At 44.4% G+C, this 20,502-nt stretch overlaps 1 protein-coding gene across 3 annotated transcripts in view; it reads right to left on the minus strand.

Annotated features, from left to right (window-relative positions):
- HHAT (hedgehog acyltransferase) overlaps positions 1-6,728 on the minus strand; it is a 169,518-nt gene extending 162,790 nt beyond the window's left edge. The window contains exons 1-6 of one of the 3 annotated variants that reach the window (XM_069800215.1): positions 6,447-6,584; positions 5,986-6,092; positions 4,973-5,040; positions 3,179-3,292; positions 2,342-2,536; positions 848-1,060 (exon numbers count right to left, since the gene is read on the minus strand). In XM_069800215.1, coding sequence (XP_069656316.1) covers positions 848-1,060; positions 2,342-2,536; positions 3,179-3,292; positions 4,973-5,026 — 576 coding nt within the window. In that variant the 5' untranslated portion in view covers positions 5,027-5,040; positions 5,986-6,092; positions 6,447-6,584. Of the gene's footprint in view, positions 1-847; positions 1,061-2,341; positions 2,537-3,178; positions 3,293-4,972; positions 5,041-5,985; positions 6,093-6,446 lie in introns of all 3 variants that reach the window. The other 2 variants (XM_069800214.1, XM_069800213.1) reach the window with 2 other exon arrangements.
- Positions 6,729-20,502: the final 13,774 nt, after the last annotated feature.

Raw genomic sequence — 20,502 nt, forward strand, 5'->3', positions numbered from 1 at the left:
CCTTCAAATCACTAGTAAGGAGGAAAAATATTACAGAATCAGTAATAGATGCTTCTGCTGAAGTCAAAACATGCATTAATGAAAATTCCTTTTCTGTAGGGGTTTGGTTTTTTTTCCTCCCCCTCAAAGTACCTCATTGAGGGAAAAATGTTTATTTCAGAATGAAATAGAGTTCAGAGTCTGATAGAGAAGATTAATCATCCAGCCTTCAAAAACTATTTTCCTTTCTTTCCACCTTCTCTAACACTGGAATCTAATCAATCTCTCCCCACCCAAGCACCAGACAAAAAGACTTATTCTGACAATATATTTTGACTAAATATATTCTCAATGTTAGTTACCAGCCTTACCTAAGTTTAGTATTATGCCATGGCTAGCAGACAAGCATGAATACCCAAGACTGGTTTCTAACTACAGCCTTCCCTTTTGCATGCAGGCTACTTCAACACTTAGAGAAGAGGACAGGAGATACAGACTAACATTAGGAACACCTTCTGTTTGAAAGTCATCAGTATCAAATTTTGTCAAGTAGGTAACTAGAAAATAGGAACTCAGGCTTACCTGTAAACTACCTATGAAACACACCATTAAAACAACATCAAGGAAAATGGGATGAAATTGTCTACCTAACATTTTCTCATGATTGGTATTAAAATCTCTCAAGATTGGAGGGGAGGCAGGGATCAACCTATCATGCTTTAATCTGTTCCTCAAAGTACAGGGTCTTAGTCTAGATTTGGCATCTGAAAAGAGATCATCACCCACTTCAACAGTTCTTCACCCAATTCATGTGAGGCACAGATGCACTGAAAATCTTGAACTGCATGATCTTAAAAAGCACTGTTACCTGCTTACTGAATTCATCAAAATTCAGAAGGGGTCCATTGTGGAACGTGGGATAATAAAACACATATGCCAGCATCCACAGGAATGAGTGGGATGACTTCTGGGCAGGTCCATGCCAGCAGTACTCCAGGCTGAAGCTAGTGCAGAAGAGACAGCGGACAGACACAGTGAAGAGCAGCAGATAATACTCATTTTCTGTGTCGTACCACTTTCTCTGCAAGACAAAAAGCCAGATCACAATGGTGCAGTGTTGTGTTTTCTACACAGCTGGACAGCGATATCCACCCAGAACCTAACTTTCAGGGTCACCAGCAGCAGGAAGCAACTAAAGCAAGCAGCAGCTGGAACAAGCACCTGAAGTAAACAGCACTACTTAACACATGAACAAGCCCTGGCTGTTGCAGAAAAGGCCTCCAGAGCTACTGCAACCTGCATGAAGAGACAACAGCTTGATTTCAGAAATGTATTAGGTTATGAAGAACTATGACAGCAGGAGAACTTTTCTTACAGGAATGCCATTATCTCCCTCAGATTTGGTCCAGTAATATAAAATCCAAACCAGTGTGTAACACTGACAGCCAAGGGACTGCTACAGCTGAAGCCAAGGCTGCATTTCAGATCTGAAGAGAATCAGTCACTCCTGAGAAAGCTGGAGGCTGGAAAAATGTTATCGAACCTTTATCAAGTTTGACACTCACTGTCACACCTGTTTCCAACAACAAAAACATCATCACAAAAAACTTGAAAACATCAGCAAATGTAGTTTGGCTGATTACATTTGTACTGCAGGAGGTCCTTTCCTCCTCTCAAATCTATCTACACCACATGAAGAGACCCTATCCACTCATCTCCCTTCTGCCCTCCCCCTAAACATCAGGGCAACAAGCCTTGTAACATATGCCCTGTTTTTCCTCTTAGTCCAAGCAAATACAATGACATTTGCTCACAACTGAGCAGCAGTTTCTCTAAAATCTGTACTGCCCAGCAAAAGTCATTAGAGAAAGAGCAAAACTGAGCTTGCACCAACCAGTTCCAAGCAAGCAACTCATTTGGTACAAATCAGTGTTGGAGAAACAGTCCCCCTTTCCATGCAGAAGTCTGCAGTCACCAATAACATATGATCAGACTTTACAAAGCAACTCTTGAACATGAACCCAAAAAACAGCACCTTAAATTGGTACGATTACTGCTCCAAAGAACAAGAAATGTGTTTACTAGAGCACTAGTAAAGTATCATCATATTCCAGCTCTACTGAACACCATTTAAAGGCACATACTTTCATCTCAATGCACCAGCCAGCACAATTGAGAAATACAACTTTTCTAACTGGAGAAGCTCCAGCATGAGCCACTGCAGCTCTATTGCCTGAGGTTTTTCAAGCCAACCTCTGCTTACATCAACTGAAGGGATGGTACTCCATCATAAAGATAGCTGCCATAATGAACAAATGCCACCATAATTTATTTGATGCTTAATTAGTCCTTCTCACATTACCTTGGCTTCTTCCACAGCTGGTATGCGTAAAGTGAATAGCAGGATAAGGGAGCACAACCATGTCAGGAGTGACAGCTGGAACTGAGCCACAGCAAATGAAATAGTTGCATGGAACAAAATGACAGCAAAGCCCTTGACTCCCAATAACAACCAGCAGGCAGCCATCCCATAAACCATCAAGCACCATGGTTTATACTGTTAGAAAAAGAAAAATGAACAATTTTTAGTGTTGTTATTTCTAAAGAAAAGCAAAGCACTCGATATCTGTGCTGTCCTACACGGAGTCTGTAGTAGAAACAAATGCAGTCAACAAGGTTAAGAACACATATGAAACAATACAGGGAAACCCAACTGTATCCATTAAGACTGAAGGGAAGGGGTTTCTGTAGCAGCATATGTGAAATCCAGAGCCTCCCTGATCTGGGGTAGAGCATAACTTCCTCCTTTCCTTCCCCAAACTAGCAGGTGTGACACCACACACCTGTCATTTCCCACAATCACACAATCATTTAGCAATCACACCAAAACCCAGGCAGTCATCACTTCACAGTCTTGGAAAGGAATAACTATACCCTTCTTGTGTACAGGTCACACAACACTAGTTGATGGTTCACAACAAAACACAGGCTTTCATGGGTTGGAGGGAGGCTGAAGTCTCCAAACACTAAGACAACCTACATACTCACTCTCACTTGTGCATCATTACAGACGCACTCACACAATTCACCCCACAGAACAGTATTTCCCACACTCAGTAGCCTCAGTGCCAAGTTCCCATGCCCAGAGTAAACTGAAACCCACAGAAACTCCCTGCTGTGAAGAAAAAACTATACATACCTTCTCCACCAGGAGCCTGGACACTTGTGATACCAGGAGGTGACCAGCCAGAAGCCACAGTATACGTTCCCTTCCCCATTCAATCCAGTAGCTCCACTCAAAGTCCATGGGGTCCTGGGGTATCAAGGGAACTGGTCAGTATGTGTAGCCAGCCATAAAAGCTTGTTCTTACATGACAAGGAAAGATCTCTAACACACTAGGTCTGTTACCCAACACCACAGAACTCTGCATCTGAGGAATGTCATTTCAGCAATCCAGCTGGATCGCTTACAGCAGTGAGCTCGGACAGCACCATTTTGACTTCCAATGGTGTGAAATTCAGAAAAAGAGCTTTAGATGGTGTTGTGACTCCTAAGCCCAACACTGGTGCTGAACCTGACAGAGCAGCAATCACTGCTTTTCACCATGAACACCAGGGAGCTTTCTAACCACAAAGCTGGTAGGGAGGCACCCATGCACACCCTCGCTCCTCCCCAGGACATAGGGAGCAGGCTGGTGACTACACAGAGATGCAGCCTGGAACTAGGGTCCCACTTCTCAGGGCTTCTCAGTCCAACACAGCCTTGCTTTGGTTCCCTGTCAGGAAGCTTCTCAGGAAACAAATTAGTCTGCTACTACTGTTCCTGACCAGCTCTTCAAACCCAACAAATTCATACCTCTGCTTGCCCTGATCCTTTTAATTTTAGGGGTTTTTTTTTCATTTAGAAAGAAAAAACAAAACAGTTTTGGACTACACTTAACCCATGCAAAGTTTAGCCAGGAATTTCTTTTTTTCAATTTCTGTCAGCTTTTTAAGCAAGTCAACTGCAAAGCAGAGCACTGCTTTCCCTGTGTGTACCCCTCACCTCTCCTGAGGGATTCAGAGAGCAACTCTGCTCTGCCTTGGAAAACCAAAAGCTTGGGTGAAAAGGCACCTTGCTAGAAGAGAAGTTTCACTCCCTGTTTCAACAAAGTCTACACAGGATCAGATGAAGTCAGGTCAGCTGGAGATTCCTGTGACATGGGGTTTTCATCTAAATTGGGTAAGAGGAATCAGCCAGTAGCTATCCCCCATACAGAGCCCCACTAAAAATTCATCTCCACAATTGCTTTATATCTTTCTTGAAAGCACATCAAGGGTCCCTTACCAGCAGCGATGGTAGGCCCAAACACCAAAATACTTCCACAGACATGCACTCCTAGTCTTGTGTAAGTCATCCTCAATATTAGTTGCATGCATTAGTTGCACTTCTTGAAAAGGATGTGAGGTCGAAAGCAAGCAGAGGGTGGGGAAGGGTGTTGGTTTTTTGTTTGGGGTAGAGTGGTGCTAGTGTTCATATTAATTTTTTTAAGACCAACCATGTTTCTTTAAGCCCTTGCACCTCAGAAATCTCTTTTCCTCTATGCTGGACTACAGGCCAACCAAGAGGAAAATGCATGTTCACTGATGTTAAGCATTAACCAAACCACCCAGTCACAGGAAAAAGGCTGAAGAAAATGTCAAGAGTAGTCACAGCTTTTAAGGCCAAACAGTTAATCAGAAGGCTAAGTGACATAATGAAGGAGAAACACTTAGGCCAGGGATCAGGAAAAGAAACAAAACTTTGGTTATGATTCTTAGATCTAGACACACCCAGCAAGTCCCTCGTCCTCACTAGAAACAGACTAAAATTAGCTATGAATATCCAAATCTGCAAAGTTACCACGAATCTCTGAAGCTACATCAGAAGCTTGGGTGAGCAAAGCGCATGGAAACACGATATCCGCGCTATTGCCACAAAATAAAAGATGGTGGTATCGGTCACCCACCCTACCTTTTTGAGGCCTCGAAAGAGAGTCCCTGGTTCCAGCCCAAATCGTCTGTCCATCGCAGCTTCATATTCTGCAGAGAAGAGCAAACCTTTACTAAGAACACCACAGCCAGAGCAGGAACAGTCAGGGATATGGCCTCTGCTGCTCAAGAGCAACACATTACCACATTGCCTCTGCTGATGGGGACACTCAGAGCCAGGGAAGGGCACATCACAATGTCACCACTCACCAGGTAAGCTGTCCATCCAGGCCACAGTTCTGCCCCACAGAAAAGTCACTGAGTTGCCCAGAAACTATCCCCCCTTTGATTCCCCCCTTGCAACAGGGGCAGTAGCAGACAGCAACCAACCTTTTACCACACAGGACCTGCACTAATCCTTATTTCCCCTCTTTCAGGGCTGGCTGGTTTCTCCTACCAGAGCAGAAGGACACACCAACCTGACAGTGACCACTACAGCCAGAACAGGGCCAGGCTGCTCAGAGAAGCCACCTCCAGAGCCCAGTCCCATGCAGCGTTTTGCCATCTCCACAGATGATGTGCTGTACACATGGGTGCACAGCCCTATACCCCTTTACCCAGCACTTCCTTCACTGCCCTGCAAGTGCCTTTCTGGCACTCCTGTTCTTCCGAGAGCCAGCTAGGGTCATTAATGTAGAACACCTTGCTGATCAAAGCCTAACAAGATGCAGCGTACATTTCCTTAACAAACCTCTCTAACTAACTACACTTCTACTAGATTATACCACCTTCATTTCCCACCATCTTTGCTGACGTGCTAGAACACAGCTTCTTTCCATCTACAAATTGTATTTAAATTGTGTAAGACCCCACCCCTGCTCTGCACTACTCAGCCCCACTGAACCAAAGCCAAGCCACCATACCAGCTACCAAGACATTACGCAAAGCACAGGCAAATATTTGGAACCAAACTGACCCCAAAGCTGCACAGACAACCCAGACATTGCTCTGAGCCCACAACAGGAGCCCCAGAGCTCCAGGCAGGGCAGCACTCACCTGCCCTGCGACCTCCCCAGGGTTCAATACCCAGCAAGCACCATCAGGAGGCACAGCTGCTTCTGAACCACCCACTTCCAAGGGGCTGCAGGTGAGAAGGCTCTAGACTAGCCAGGAAAAAAAACAGTTCAGAGCCAACATTCATACACTTCCCCCATTTGAGTAGCTAAGCTTCAGAGGTCTCCCTCATCTCTTCCCTGACAGTTGAGTGCCAGGACACCATTGCCAAGGGCCCTCCCAGCACTAGAGGCAGAAAAGCATTGGGAAAAGCCCTCTGCCCAGCTAGCACCGGGCTACCACTTCCTCGCACAGGGCTAGTTTGCAGCCAGAAAGAGCACAGGCACTCCTTGCAGAAGAGCAAAGTAGAAGCCAACCCAGAGAGAACAAGACAAGCCCAGCAGCCTCACCTGCCACAGGCAGGAAGCACTGCAAGAGCGAGCACGTTCGCATCACAGACTTACTTTGAGACACTTGGTGCACTTCGTAGAAAGCATAGAGGTGAGAGCCCACGGCAAGGACCCCATAGACACACATCTCCCAAGCCGGCAGCAGCATCGGCCTAGGAGCCGCTCCCCCGCAGACCCCGCCGGCAGCCTCCCTGCGGGGAAAGAGAGGACGGGAGAGGTTTCCCCGCGCAAGAAGGACGGGCACCGAGCAGCGGGACGACCCGCACCGGGCGCCGCAGCGGCCGATCGCCGGGCCCTCGGCACGGCAGCGGCCACCGAGCGCGCTTCAGGCCCCCGCGCTGCCGGGGCCCTACGGCGGGGCGGGCTCGGGGCAAGGAGGCGGGCGGGCTCCGCCGGCAGCTGCCAGGAGGGGTGGCGAGCCCTGCCCGGCCGCGACGGCTTGGGAGGCCCCGGCGCCGAGGGCTCGGTGCGGCCCGGGCCCGGCGGGGCCCTCGGGGCAAGCCTAGGGCCAAGGCCGGACCCCGGCTGCTCTCGCCGACCTGGGACTGCGGGGACTAGACGAGGGGACCCCGCTCCGCTCCTTACCTGAGGGGGGGGCTCCGCCAGCGGGAGGGGCCGCCGCAGCTCCAGGCGGGCCGGGCCGGGCCGGGCCGAGCCGAGCCGAGCCGAGCCGAGCCTCCAGCCCCGCGGCGGGCAGGCGGGGCCCCGGCGAGGCGCAGCTCCGGGCCAAGACGCCCCCGCCGCTCCCCAGAACACCCGGCCCCGGCCCCGCCCGCCCCCTTAAGAGCTGCGGCCACCCCCCGCGGAGGGAGGGCGGGAGCGGGGCGGAGCTCCCCGCCCCTGCGCGCCCCCCTCCCGGCCGCCAGGCGGCGCCGCAGCCCTCCCGCCGCGGCAGAGCGAACGCCGCGGCGTGCGCCGGTCCCGCCGGGTTCCCCACGGAGAGGGGGCTCGGGCAGGCCCCGCTCCCGCTTCCTCGCCGGCTGCGGCCCGGCCGGCGCGTACCTGCAGAGCTGCGGCAGAACTCGTTCGCTGAAAACCAGCCTTGTCTTCGGGCATGAAACGCGCAGTGCAGGTCTGCGTAGATCTGCCGAGAACCTGTCAGTTGGCTTACATCAAACGCGTGAGCCGTTCGGGTAAGAAGTTAGCGTTCTGGTCTGTGTTTCCATGGCATTTATCACGACCCGACTGCGGATGCAGGCACCCCCACGGCTGAGGGATCATGAGGGAGTATCACTTGTATAAAGGTGTCCTGGGAAGAGAAGCGCCAGCTTCAGTCTTTTACAGGAGCTGGGACAAGCTGGGGGCACGGCACTGGGAGACAGTCAAGTGCCGCAAGGAAGAGTGAAAACACAGACGTCTTCTTCAACATATCGGCCTCTGAAAAGTTGTTCTAAGAGATGTTGTGTAAATTAACCGTGAAGTAGAAATGGAGGATTGTAGTCAGACCAAAAGGCTGTCCGTAACAGCCTCTCACAGACTTTTTTCCCCTTGCTGGAGTGCAGGGTACACTGATGCAGGGACGCTGTTCTTACAGTCATCATGACATACCTTGAGAAATTAGCAGGTCTGAAGAGCACCACCAGAGCAGGAACATGGGGCTGGAAGTACTGGTGCTGACAACCACCTCATGGATCAACCTGCATTTTAGCAAGGGGAGGGGGTTCCCTCCTCTTGGCACTTCAGACATAGCTAATGAGCCTCACTGCTCTTAGTGCTAAAAATACAGTGACTTTCCAGCCCAAAAGGTTTGGGCAATTTATGCTCATCTGATCTTGCATCATGTGACTTTTATCCTGCTCTGTTGTTGACATCAGTGATATTTTTTAGTGGGGGAAACGTTTCATATCCTTTTGCATGTTGCCTTGCTGTATCTTTAAATTGCTCTTATAAAATAGTATTTCAGTTCCCTTGATCACCTTGAGGCCTTCTTTGCCTATTCAAATTCCTGTTTCCTGATCTTTGAAAGCCAGGCTTGTGTCTGATACTCCAGGTGAAGTCTCACTGGTACAAGGGGTTGTCTTTCCTGTCTGAACCAGACATGCATCTCGCAGTGTCTCCAAGAATCACATCTGTCCATCAAAGCCAAGTGGTGGTCTTTAATCACTTTGCCTTTTGCCTCCAGTTTTTCTTCCTTCTCTCTTTGCCAGGCAATGACTCACCTCCAGTTTTCAGCGTCAATTTTGATAGCCCCTAGATGCAAGATATTGTATTTGCTCTGTGGAACTGCCGTAAAATCTCAAGGTCGGGTATATTCTCCTCTATGATGCCCAGATCCTCTTCTCTGCTGACAGTGCTTCCCCAGTATTTGCCCCCAGCAGGTTAGTCAGTACCTTTTCCCCGCAAGAAATATGACAACACCTGCAAAACAGCACCAGAACAGCAGTACTGAATTTGTAAAAACATTCCCACAGGACTGCAGCCGAGTTACGGCCACTAAGGGTCAGCAGAGCTTGTATTTTCCTGCAGTTTTGTGGTTTCTGGTCAACAGTGTAAAGTCGGTACAGGCAGCAGGCCCTCTAGGTGGCTGCATAACACAAACAGTATGCACGCAGGAGCTGTACTGCGGCTTCTAAAAGGGAAGAAGTATAACAAGTTACAGCTTTTACATCAGCTTACACTGAAAAGGACATCTCTGTCATTAGTTATATGGTGACATCCAGGAGCCCATGTATGCTCTGTGACCAGGTGAGCAGCTACCCTTCCACAAAGGTCACTGCCAAGTCCTTGGAGCAGGAACACTGACAAACTCTGACAACGGTCCCGGCTGGAAGATCTCACTGCCTGGACTTCTACATTAGATGACTTTTTTTTTTCTTCCCCACCCTTACTCAAAGGATTTTATATAGTAAAACATGACAAGAATCTCAGTGAATGACTTTGCAAGACTAGCTGTAAACTAAGCTGCTGAACGTTGCTGGCACAAACAACTATGCATTGACACAGCCCTCACTATTTTAGATGCCACGAATAAAAAGCGGGTTCTGCTGCTGCTATACTCACTGACAGGCAGTGGAGGAACCTGAGAGCAAAAACTCTAGAAAGGCCACAGTAGAAAGCCCCACTTCTCATTTGCACAGGCCTGGCAGCCTCATCAAGGCATCTGCCCTTTGGGAAGAAAGTGGTATGATGCTGTGTACATGTGTGGCAGGTTTCTCCGAGGCCAAAAAAAGCAATCTACCTTGGGCAGAATGATGATTTGTGATGGTTGAGGTGTTTCCCTGGGACAAATTCAGAGCATCACTTCTGCTTGAAAGTTTGCACCACTCTTACTCACCTCCAAAATTGCTAGAGTGCAAGAGGCAACAACCTGCCAAAGAGGTCCATGTCTGTCTTTGCTACTGGGAGCCAGCAGGAAGGCATCCAGTCCCCATCATGGCTTTGATGAACAGTGGAAGATGCAGTGCCAGCCTCCTGCAGATCGGTTCAAGCATCGCTAGAAGAGAGTACGTCTCTAGCAGATGTTCAAGTCCCCCTTTTTTATTTCTATCTCTTCTGAAGCTGGTATGGCACTTGAGTTGGAAGTGTTGGGTTTTGCCTGTAAAGTTCAAATGCCATTTGGTTAGAGTCTCACTTGCTTATGTGATCAGCTGTAGGTGTGATCATCAGAAACTCAAGCAAACAATTCCAGAATCAATGAGGACAGTGGTAGTGAGAGGCCTTTTAAAAGAGCCCTTGCTATTGCCTTTCTGTGCAAGTTCTGCTGAGGTGAGATCATTACAGAACTCTTAATTTCTAGGGCCTAGTCATGTCCATGGGGACAAGGCAGGGTGGGGGTGTAAAAGGCAATGAGGTGGGCAACTGAGGCATTTTGCAGCTGGGAAAGTAAACTGAAGCTTGTGTTTTTGAGGAAGTCCTTTTGTTCAACTTGTCATTTGTTTTGCATGCAGCTGAGCCAAAATGTGTATTTATGAATCCACCAGTAGAGTCCTCAGACAGGATAAAGCATAGGGCTTCTCACTGCTTTTCTGAATGTAAAGTTCCCCTGGGAATTACAAGCAGTGCCCTAGAGCTTTCCCTCACAGGTTGATACCTCACAGCATTGAACCAAGCCTCTTGTTTTCATTCACCCTCTGGAAATCACAGAGTAATGCCCCCTGCATGCAACATCTGAATGACAGGACACAATCAGCACCCATTGAGAGTCTGCAGATTAGAAGTTCAGCAGCAGACAGGAGGATGAGCCATGTATATTTAGAAGAAATCACAAGTATGACAAGAAATATCCATGTAGCAAAACAACAGTATTAAAATGGGGAGAGTCATAAATATAAAAGGTGTGGTATTTAGGAAGAGAGCCAAGTGAGTCTTCCAATTGTCAAGCTAAATACGACACAACTGAGGTTAACATGAACCCTCCCTCCAGAGATCTCAAGCACGGAGTTATGGACTCTAGAGAGATAACATGCAAGTTTGCCCTTTTCGTCTTGTTTGGCTTTGCTTAATGAAAAGCAAACATTACATGAAGTTGGTTAGCATTGCAGATAGCCCCATCTTTACAGGTTCCTCTCTCTGACCCCCAGCCCTGAAACTGGCTGTTTGTGAAGTGCCAAGCATTTTTTTTCCCCATCGTCTTTAGCTGTATCTATGTAGACATTGTTTATAAAGAGATCCTTGCAATCACAAAGTCAGTATTTCTGTGCATGCAGATATAATCATTTTCCTGGCTTCCTTTTAATGAATCCCTTGCATCTTTGAGAACTTGTTTCATGCTCTGAGGCTGGAAAATTACCATCAGGCTTCTGACTGGGGATTCATAAAATTACTTTTGGAAAAAATACAGTAAATTAATACAGTATTGTAACTAAGAAGCTCACTGTTGGATTCATGCTGAACATCTCAGAGGCTTCCTCGTCAATACACTACCTGCTTTGCTTAACTAAAGCCCTGAAAACCATGGCTCCTGGTCAGAGCCTTTTAACAGATTTCTTTACTGATTACCCATTCTTTCCTCCAATGAAAACAGTATTCTAAGTGAAGTCATACAGCCTTGCTCTCACCATGGATGTAGAGTCCACTTGTGCACAGTTACTGTAGCTGGGGTGAGGTTCACCTGTGCTACCTTGATCATGTCTGAGTCTTAGTTAATCATGCTTAAGTCTGAGTTTCTAAGTAGTCAGCTATTAAACACAAAGGTTTTTCTTCTTTTTCCACAATATTCCTTAGAAGTTGTCTAGCTTTAAGTATGAAATGATGGGAGTTAAGGGGATGGTGAGTCAACTCCTACATAACCTAGCCATCATATTCAAACCTCCTGTGATTCTTAGCAAGGAAGTGGATAATCCACTACTGGAGTATTTAAACACCTCAGTATTTCAGTATCTCAGTCATCCTTGGGCAGAACGGATAGACAGTCCAAACATGGGAGAAGGGATTCTTCAAAAAATCCCTACGTCAGGTATTACTTTTCTTACCATTTTTAAGTAATAGTGGAATGAAATTCAGAAAAAAGGCCATATCACAGCCAGTTTAGTCAATTATAATTTAAATTATTACAAACAATGGCAAGACTCCCACCTGACCTCCAACAGGGCAAGGAGCTGACAAAATGTAAGTGATCCAAAAGGTGTTTTAAATTTAGTTATACTGAGGTTGTAAATCAGATGCAAATCTCATTCTATTATGCCACATTATACACATCTTTTCCAGTGGTGTAAGAAATTACTCCTATCTGTGCACATCTATGTTTAATCCATAGCTATATTCCTGAAAACATTGCTTTTTTAATCAGTTCAGTGAATGGAATAAATGTAGCAAAAAAATACATCTCAGATTACTGTGTGATAATTGACAAAAAATATTCAGACAGAATAGTCTCTCTCACTGCCTTCTAAGCAAATTTTATAAACTTTCCATCTCTTCACATTGCTTTGCTATATGAACAGCCAATCATATCAGCTACCACAACCACCTGTATTTTACTGACTTATCCCTTACTTCCTATCATTTTCCATGTCCTTGTAAAAGGGCGGGAATACATTCCAGGTTGATTACTTCTATTTGGCAGAATATTTTTCTTTTGTCTTTTTAAGGTCTGTGAAACTAAGAGGAGTCAGTGGACCTGACTGCTTACAGCATCACAAATGGAACAAATACAGCCTTGTTGAGTAGCCAGCTGTTCAGACAGAACCAGCAGAGCACTCAGAAACTTCTCCCTCATAGCAATCTGGCAAAGATACAGACCTCACTCTTTTATGTCAACTTTCTGGTAGAAATATTATTTCTTACAAACATTTCTAAGTGGATTGGATACATTCCGATATCTTTTATGAACGGATTTTGCTACATCTTAATTTCATAAGCAATGCCAATATTTCCCGTATTATTCAGGCTGCCCTCTCTTCAAGGACTGTGTTTTTGTTCCACGAGTGTGTGGGGCCTAGTCGATGATGCCTTAATTGCCAGTTGTTCCTTCTAACCTCTACCACAATACAGATATCAAAAATTCCCTGAATACCCAAGTCAATGCAATTATATTCATGGCCACAGTCATGCCTGCTCCTTGGCTACCTGGCACATTTGTGGCCTTATGGCTGCAGGGTCCTGTTCCCTTTACACATATGCACACTTAGATCAGTCTGCACCTGCCTCCACATTGTGTTGTATATAAAAAGCTTATAGCTGGTTTCCTACCTGAATGCATGGAAGACATCTTAAGAACTAAGGTAACATTATATTACTGGTCAGGAGGAGTCTTCCTGTAAGGCTATTTCAGAAAACAAATGCTTTTTTATGTTTTATCTGAGAAGCTTTCTTGCTTTGTGCATTGACTTCCCCCTAATTTGTCTCCATTTTACGTTTCACCTTTCCATGAAGAGAGAGTAGTACTGCAGGATGGGCTTCAAAGTCATAAAAAACCTGACTTTAGGATGCAGGTATCTTCTATTTTGCTTCTGTGTTTATGTAACAGGCCATAAATGTATATAAATGATAAGAAGTGCTCTGTCATACTTGAAGCATTTTTTAGATTGTTCTTGAGATTATGCCTTTCAATAGGAAAAAGAATTCAAAAGCTCTCTTGGTGCCTGTGCAAAATGCCAGCAACATCTCACCCTTTGCAGATAATCTCTTCATATAATGGTGCTAAAATATTAGCAAAAATTGCATTTAACTCATAAATATTTACAGCTATTTGAAATGCCAAAATTTTGCTCTGCGACTAGCACAAATCAACTGAGTAACATTGTGTACAATAAAAAAGTGGGTCATTGCCAACTGTGGCTTATAACTGCAACATGATTTGCAAATACATCAAATTGCTGCCTCAGGACAAGGTGTTGCTTTCAGTGCACAATGTCTTCATTGACTACTGTAGATTTGGAATAGGTTTCAAACTTCACATCTACCATAAACTGCCGTAATCTTCCTGCTTTATTTAGTCCGAGTTGATAGCTTTTTACTGGAAAATGAGAAGAGGATTCACCTCTTTAAAATAGCACCTTGACATGGAAAATGAACTGAATAAGGACAAGCCCATACAAATGATGCAAGCCCTACAAGACAGATCATCCTCTAGGCTGCCTGAAGGAGACAATTGAGAGTCATCATCTCTGGACAGTGGTTTACACAGCTGAGTCAATGGAGATGTAGTGCAAAATACAAAGACAATTGTATGGAAGACCGAAAACCAGAAAAATCCTTTCCCTTGTGAGTTTCCCAGATACTAGGCACAGCACCACATGTCCACTTTTTTCTCTTTTTGGCCCCAGGTATCCTGCATTCTTGTTTTGCCAGGTGACAGCCTTTCCATGGAAAAGTGGAGAGCTGTCTTTCCCCACCACATTGTTTTTCGTGAGCTCGCTTCTGTTATGGAGAAAAGTGGAAACTCTGAGGCTAAAGAGAACACAAGATCTGTCACTCTCACATTCTGAGGTTTGCTCTGAGCTTTAGGTTGTGCCAAAGGGGCCTAACCATTTGTATTTTAACTAGGAAGTGATGATGGCTGCCTTGAGGGTGTGGAGAGCTGGACCTGCTCTGGCTGCTGGGGCAAGCGTACTCCTAGCAGCCCTTGGGGAGCACAGAGAGACCGTCACTGAACTCAGAGGTGACCTACAAGTTTTCACAGCACTCCCTGGGACACAGGGAGTCTGCAAAGGAAATAAAGCAGAGCTCCAGGTGCCTGAAGATATTTTGGGTCAAAGAAGGAAATGTCAGAGCATTTCAGCACCACTGGCATTAAGTGGTTTTAAGTGGCAGCGTTCAGTTAGGTACCTCCAGTTTACCCAATTTCTGTTTAGATGCTGGTCCTTCTTTGGATTTAGCCCACCATTCACCTGGCTATTCACAGACTTTTCTCCAGAACGGAGTTTCCAGAGGAAGGGTCAGACAATACACCTGGCTCAACTAGTCTCATCATTCAGAGTTGCAGCACATATATAGAGAACAAGGCTAAAAAATGAAGGTCTTCCATTCCACTCATGGTTGAAATTGCTTTTTGTTTTGAAGTGTGGTCTTTGAGAAAACTCTGCCTTTAAATGCCATTTTTTGCTACTCACGTGGTCTGCTTTGTTCTGCTCCAGGCTTGCTGCCACCTGATCTATGGCTACTTTGGAACACAAAAGAAAGACACTTCTGCTGCAGTACTCCTGCTGACCTACTGTCAGAGGCAACTGCATGCCCGGTACAACTCTCCACTGAGTTGTCAGTTTGTTTGCAGCTGAAACACTCTGTGGACATTTTGAGTAAAATATATTGAACAAGTGTCTCTTCACCGTTTCTGTTGCAACATTCTTACCACAAGGAAACAGCGGGGAGCATTTTTGGTTTCCACTTTCTATAGCTCTTTCTAAGGAAATGCTGTTGTGGGTTGCTCTAAAAACACAGTTGTAGGTACTGTGGTATGATTTAAGCATTTAATCTGTCCCGATTACTTTATAACAGAGTGCAGAACACCATTCTTATGAGCTGTTTGTATTAAATCTCACACTTAAAGTGCACTTTTTATCATCAAAGTGTTTTCCAAGCATTATTTTTCCAACATCTTATAAAATTACTTGGCAAAACAAAGTGATATTATCACCATTTTACAGATAAAGAAACTAAGGTGAAGAGAATCATAGTCAGAGCTGGGACTGGGAGTTTCAGGTTTTGTCTTGTGCTCAGAACAATACTTCATGCTTCCCCTCTAAAGACTAACTATTGCCAATAATAGTCTGACTTTATCATCCTTCAGGGCATGCTGCAAGGCACATTTGCTTTCCCAAACTGAGAGAAGCTGGGAGAACAGCTCTGGTAAGAAAGCCAACAAGCCTTCAGCTACTGGGTTATTAATGCCTGGGCGATGCCTGCTCTTGGAGTAGTCTATTTGGATAATTGTGTTTTAAGAATGTGCTGAGAAGTGCTTTGAGAAAAGTGTTCCTTTTTAACTAATGAATGTTTACAGAGAATAAATATGTTAAAATAATGCATCAGTATTCTTCACATCAATAGCTACTCTCATTTATGTCCATTTTCTGAAACGGGGGGAATCAACAGAAAAGAGGCAGATGAAACAATTGTAAGTATGACATATACCTTCTTGAAGGGCATAAATGAAGAAATTGCTAAGTTATTATAGCTTGAAAGCAAGTAATTCTTTTTTGGTATTTTCTGAAGAGCAGAGAAAATAGGTAGACAAGTATGATATTATGGTAAAAACTGCTTCTGGAGGGTACTTATGTTCCCCTTCTGAGGTGCCTGCTATCTGTGATTCCTCAAAACATTATTGTAAAGATGAAAAACATTCACTACAGCCTCTGAAGAATTTTAAAATTTGCACAACGTTTCAAGAGAATAAATGTGACCTATTAGCGAAGAATACTTTTCAACAGTAATTTTCAACAAATTGGTTTGTTTTCCACTACTGTATAACATCAGCGTCTTCTCTTTTTCATTAGACCTAGTCAATTTTTGAGGCTCTGAGTGGGAAAAAAAAAAAAGAAAAAAGAACATAATTGTTAAAAGCAGCTTAAGTGCACACAGCACAAATTTTGATCATTTTCTACTCTGTTACCATTTTTATTCTTGGTATTGCTCTTTCTGTAGAAGAAACCAGCAAAATCTTGTTTACTGCCAAAACCTTTCTCTAGTGTCCTCTGTGAATCCCAGATGTTTACTCACAAACTGTGCAGGAGCAAATGTTGTCTGTTTCCAAATGACCTTTTTTGATTCCCATTCAAAAACCTGCAGTCACTTAAACCTCGCCTGCTTGACAGTGCACACACCCACACAAACAGGACATTGTTTTCTATTCATCATGCTTGAAAACCATGTCTGAACTTGTGTGTTAAAAAAAAAATCATGTGGACTTAGCTGTGGGATACATATTTCTTTGGTATGGCCCGCAGCATATTTTTTGTTAACAGCACACAGAATAGGTGCAGTGTAGTTTTAAAAATTAGGACAGGATAATGCTACTTTCCCAGGGCAATGCAGTTCTTTGCTAACATTGTTTCAGGATTTGGCTGACAGCATGTATTGACCATGTAGCAATTCAAGTGTCTGAATCAGAGAATCTCAAAGTGCCACAGTCTCTAATGCCTTACTTAGACTAGATAGTAGCTCTATTAGAAAATTAGATTGCGAGTAAGTCAGCCTGAAAAAGGATGTAGATCAAAAGGAAAAGGTATCATTCCAGTTTTGATAGGTAACACTAGCTGTAACCCAGAACAACTCACAGAGGACGCGGCGGTGGCAGTCCAAGGCTTCACATCTGATACCCACAGAGACAAACTCCAAGGCTGGGAGTAGAATGAGCTACTGAGAAGTCCTGCATCTGAGGGACAGCAGATAGCAGGAGCCAATGGCAGCAGGGCAGGGAAGCATGTTTAAAACATTGGCATGTTGTTCAGGGGGCTTTGGTCAAACTGGTACAAGACCATTTAGTCGTACAGCTGCCCTCATATAACCGGTATAAGCCTACAAGCACAGTACCACCAAAATTGGATATGATCTTCTCTGGGACATTTTCTGCCCCTCAGTAACACTTTGGCAGGCAAACAGGCCTGGAGAAGTACATAACCATTCCCTACTTCAGACTACACTTCTCCAGATTAATTACTTCCCAGCTGAGACAAGTTTTCCTAGGTATGAGAGGGAAGGTTTTTTTCACATCTTCAGGTAGGAACGTCATACGGGTCCAAATTACACTGTTTCATATATATAAATAGATCTGCTAAGTGTGGAGCTGCTTTTCTTCATTTGGACAGACACTCCTTAACTAAGGAAAAGGTATTTCTTCACCTGGCAGCCAAAAGGTGTGTTTTGTCACACGCACTTATATGATGGTCTTCCAGGAATGATGAAATTACTCTTTGAGAGAAAAAGTCCAGGTTCATAATGGTCCACAGGAGCCTCATTTGACCATGTCTACCTTCTTAAGGGACTCCACCTTTCAATTGGCATAGTACCAGAACAATTTGATTTTGAAGGTGTTAAACTGCTCTCTGTCCTCCACAAGCGGTAACTCTCATTCACCCAGCAGTCTGTTCTCCCACAGATATCAACACACATTGCTCTCACAGTGAAATCTGAACTGTGTATACACAGCTACCAAGGAAAGCATTCCCATCCAGTTTCACCCCAACACACACTGTACCCAAATCATCTGGTCCTACTGCAAAGAATGAAAGCAAAAGCCGTGTGTGACTACCAGGGACCCTTTAGTCTCCAGGTCAGAAAATCATTCGATTTAATGGAACCTGAGAGCATGTTCAAGTAGTTTGCTGAATAGGACTGATTTGCTCAATTGAGACCTCTGTCTTTGAGGAAAGAATCAATGCTACCAGCCCAGCTCTCCCAGGCAGCCTTACAATAACAAAACACAGAGTGTGTTCGTTAAGTAAGAACATGAAAATACCACCAGGTGAGTAAGCAGATTGCAGTTTCAGTAGTCTTTTCATCACAAACATTGTGATTTTTTTTTAATTATTATGAAAAGCTCTTTGACAGTGTAATTTTAACTAAATCATTCTCTACAAAGCTTTTTTTATTTATTCTTTACAATTTCCATCATTAGATATTAGTCTCTTCAAAGGAAGAGCAACTTGTCAGAAAAAAATGCCTGTTTCAGAATTTAATGAGAACATTTATTCTTTCTTTGCTCTGAAGAGGATTATAATGTGATGGGTGAAATATAGAGAATAATTAGTCCCATTGGAGAGTAAACTCCAAACAATATTTTCTCTTTTCACAATCTGAACTGGGTGCGCAGGATTTGGTTTTGGTTCATCAACCAAGGAAAGTATTAGCTAACTCTAATTGCAAAATCTTTACCCTGGTAGATGTGTGAACCTTAAAACAACCAGTTTGGCTTCCAGATCCTCCGATCTGCTTCTAAGAAATTGTTTATAAAAATCCTCCTTCCACTATTGGGTTCTGGATATCATTGTTATTTTACAGCCAAAACATTCAGGGCTAAAACCAGCTCTACAGCTGGATGGGCAAGTTATCCGTATGTGAAATGTCACTTGATTAGCCTGCGAAAGGGTTTTTAGCACACACAAATTCAGATGCTCAGCTGGTATAAACTGGCACAGCACTACAGACATGAACTAGCTAATACTTTTGTCCTTTAATCTCAGAATCCCTAAATTAGACATAACATGGCCAAGGCATCACAACAGACCAAGGATGAAAAAAAGATGCGTTTACAATAATGAAAAAAGCAGAACAGATGCTCCTCACACTGTTTGTTTCAGTATATTCTCATTTTTCATTAAGAGCAAATCCTTTAAAGTGCTGAGGGGATTTTTTCAGGGCACAATCTGTGGGAACCAGCAGAGCTGTTCAGGAGAAGGGACAGAGCAATGACCAAGGCTAAGGGAGTCAAACATCACTGGCACCACGGGCATGAGAGCAAGAAGATGCGGTTGGCGTCAACATAAAATGAATTGGTATGGGCTGAAAAAACAGCTGATCAGCTCTGCAAGGGAACTGATCTCCATGTCAGGGGTCTCATGTTATCTTGGCTTACAGCTACATTTGGCCAAAGTTTATGCTGGTCTTCAAGGCCACTGGTAAGTCAGCTAGTGTAATCAAGTGGGATTTCAGATATGCTCTCCGACTGTTCAGCATACTGATGAGGCTAATGTGACACAAGCAGCACACAGACATAGATACCTGTGACACTATCCAGAGCCCTTCCACGCAGGCCTTTGGGGAAGGGCTGGGGAAACCACACAGGAATTTCTGAGTGTCATTGTCCTGATTCACAGTCCAGGACTCAGTGCCAGACTTCCAGGTTTGTCTGGCTCCCAAAGAAGCCTCTGTCATCCTTGGTGTATTTTGAAGTAATCTATAAGGAAATGCAGTAATAGATTTTTTTTTCAGAGTGGGTATTGATGTGGAAAAATATCTGGGTAGGGCATTAGTCCCCTGGGAAATTATATTCTGGACATTATATTCCTGAGATGATCCCATTTTGTTATCAGACTTGGGCCCTTTGCCTTAAGCCTGTGGAGGCTGGTTACAACATGAGAAAAGATGACTTATGTCTTCCCCTCCCCGCCCCCCCCCCCCCAAAAAAAAAAAAATTTAAAAAAATCAGAAAACAAACAACTTTCTACTCCCAGTTCTAGAGGACAGGGGGCTGGGAAAGTGAGAGAGTTTCAAGATAGCTGCTCATTTCCCTCTGTGACTGGAAACTAATTGCTGCAACCACAGAATACAAAATGAAAGGGAAGCAAGACATAAAAATGCAGGCAGTAACAGTCCTGGCTGCTAAATTAACAGAATTATATTATCTGTCTGCAAGACCATGCTGAAAACTTGCTGTATTCCAAATCATACTCTTTTTTATGATGGGTTGAGGCAGCATCTTGCTTTAGTTTTTCACCACAAACGTCAAAAAATAAATGATTTAAACCAGACATATGGTATTTGTGCACATTTTAGGGCAGCTCCGATTTAGCAGATGCCTTGTATTAATAATATACAGTTGTGACAGGAAATGTGGTTTAGGTTCCTGGAAAAACATAAAAGCTAATTCCATTACTCCATTTCATGGTGCTTTTCCTCAAATGCTAAACTGGTTTTGATTATACTGAAACCTTATAGTGAGAAAACTTTGTCAAGAGTATTAACTTATCGGTGCTTATCCTCCTTACACGTGTCCTCCTGCTGACCTACATTCTGG

This window comes from Haliaeetus albicilla, chromosome 13 (genome assembly GCF_947461875.1).
Source record: "Haliaeetus albicilla chromosome 13, bHalAlb1.1, whole genome shotgun sequence".
Taxonomy (NCBI): Eukaryota; Metazoa; Chordata; class Aves; order Accipitriformes; family Accipitridae; genus Haliaeetus; species Haliaeetus albicilla.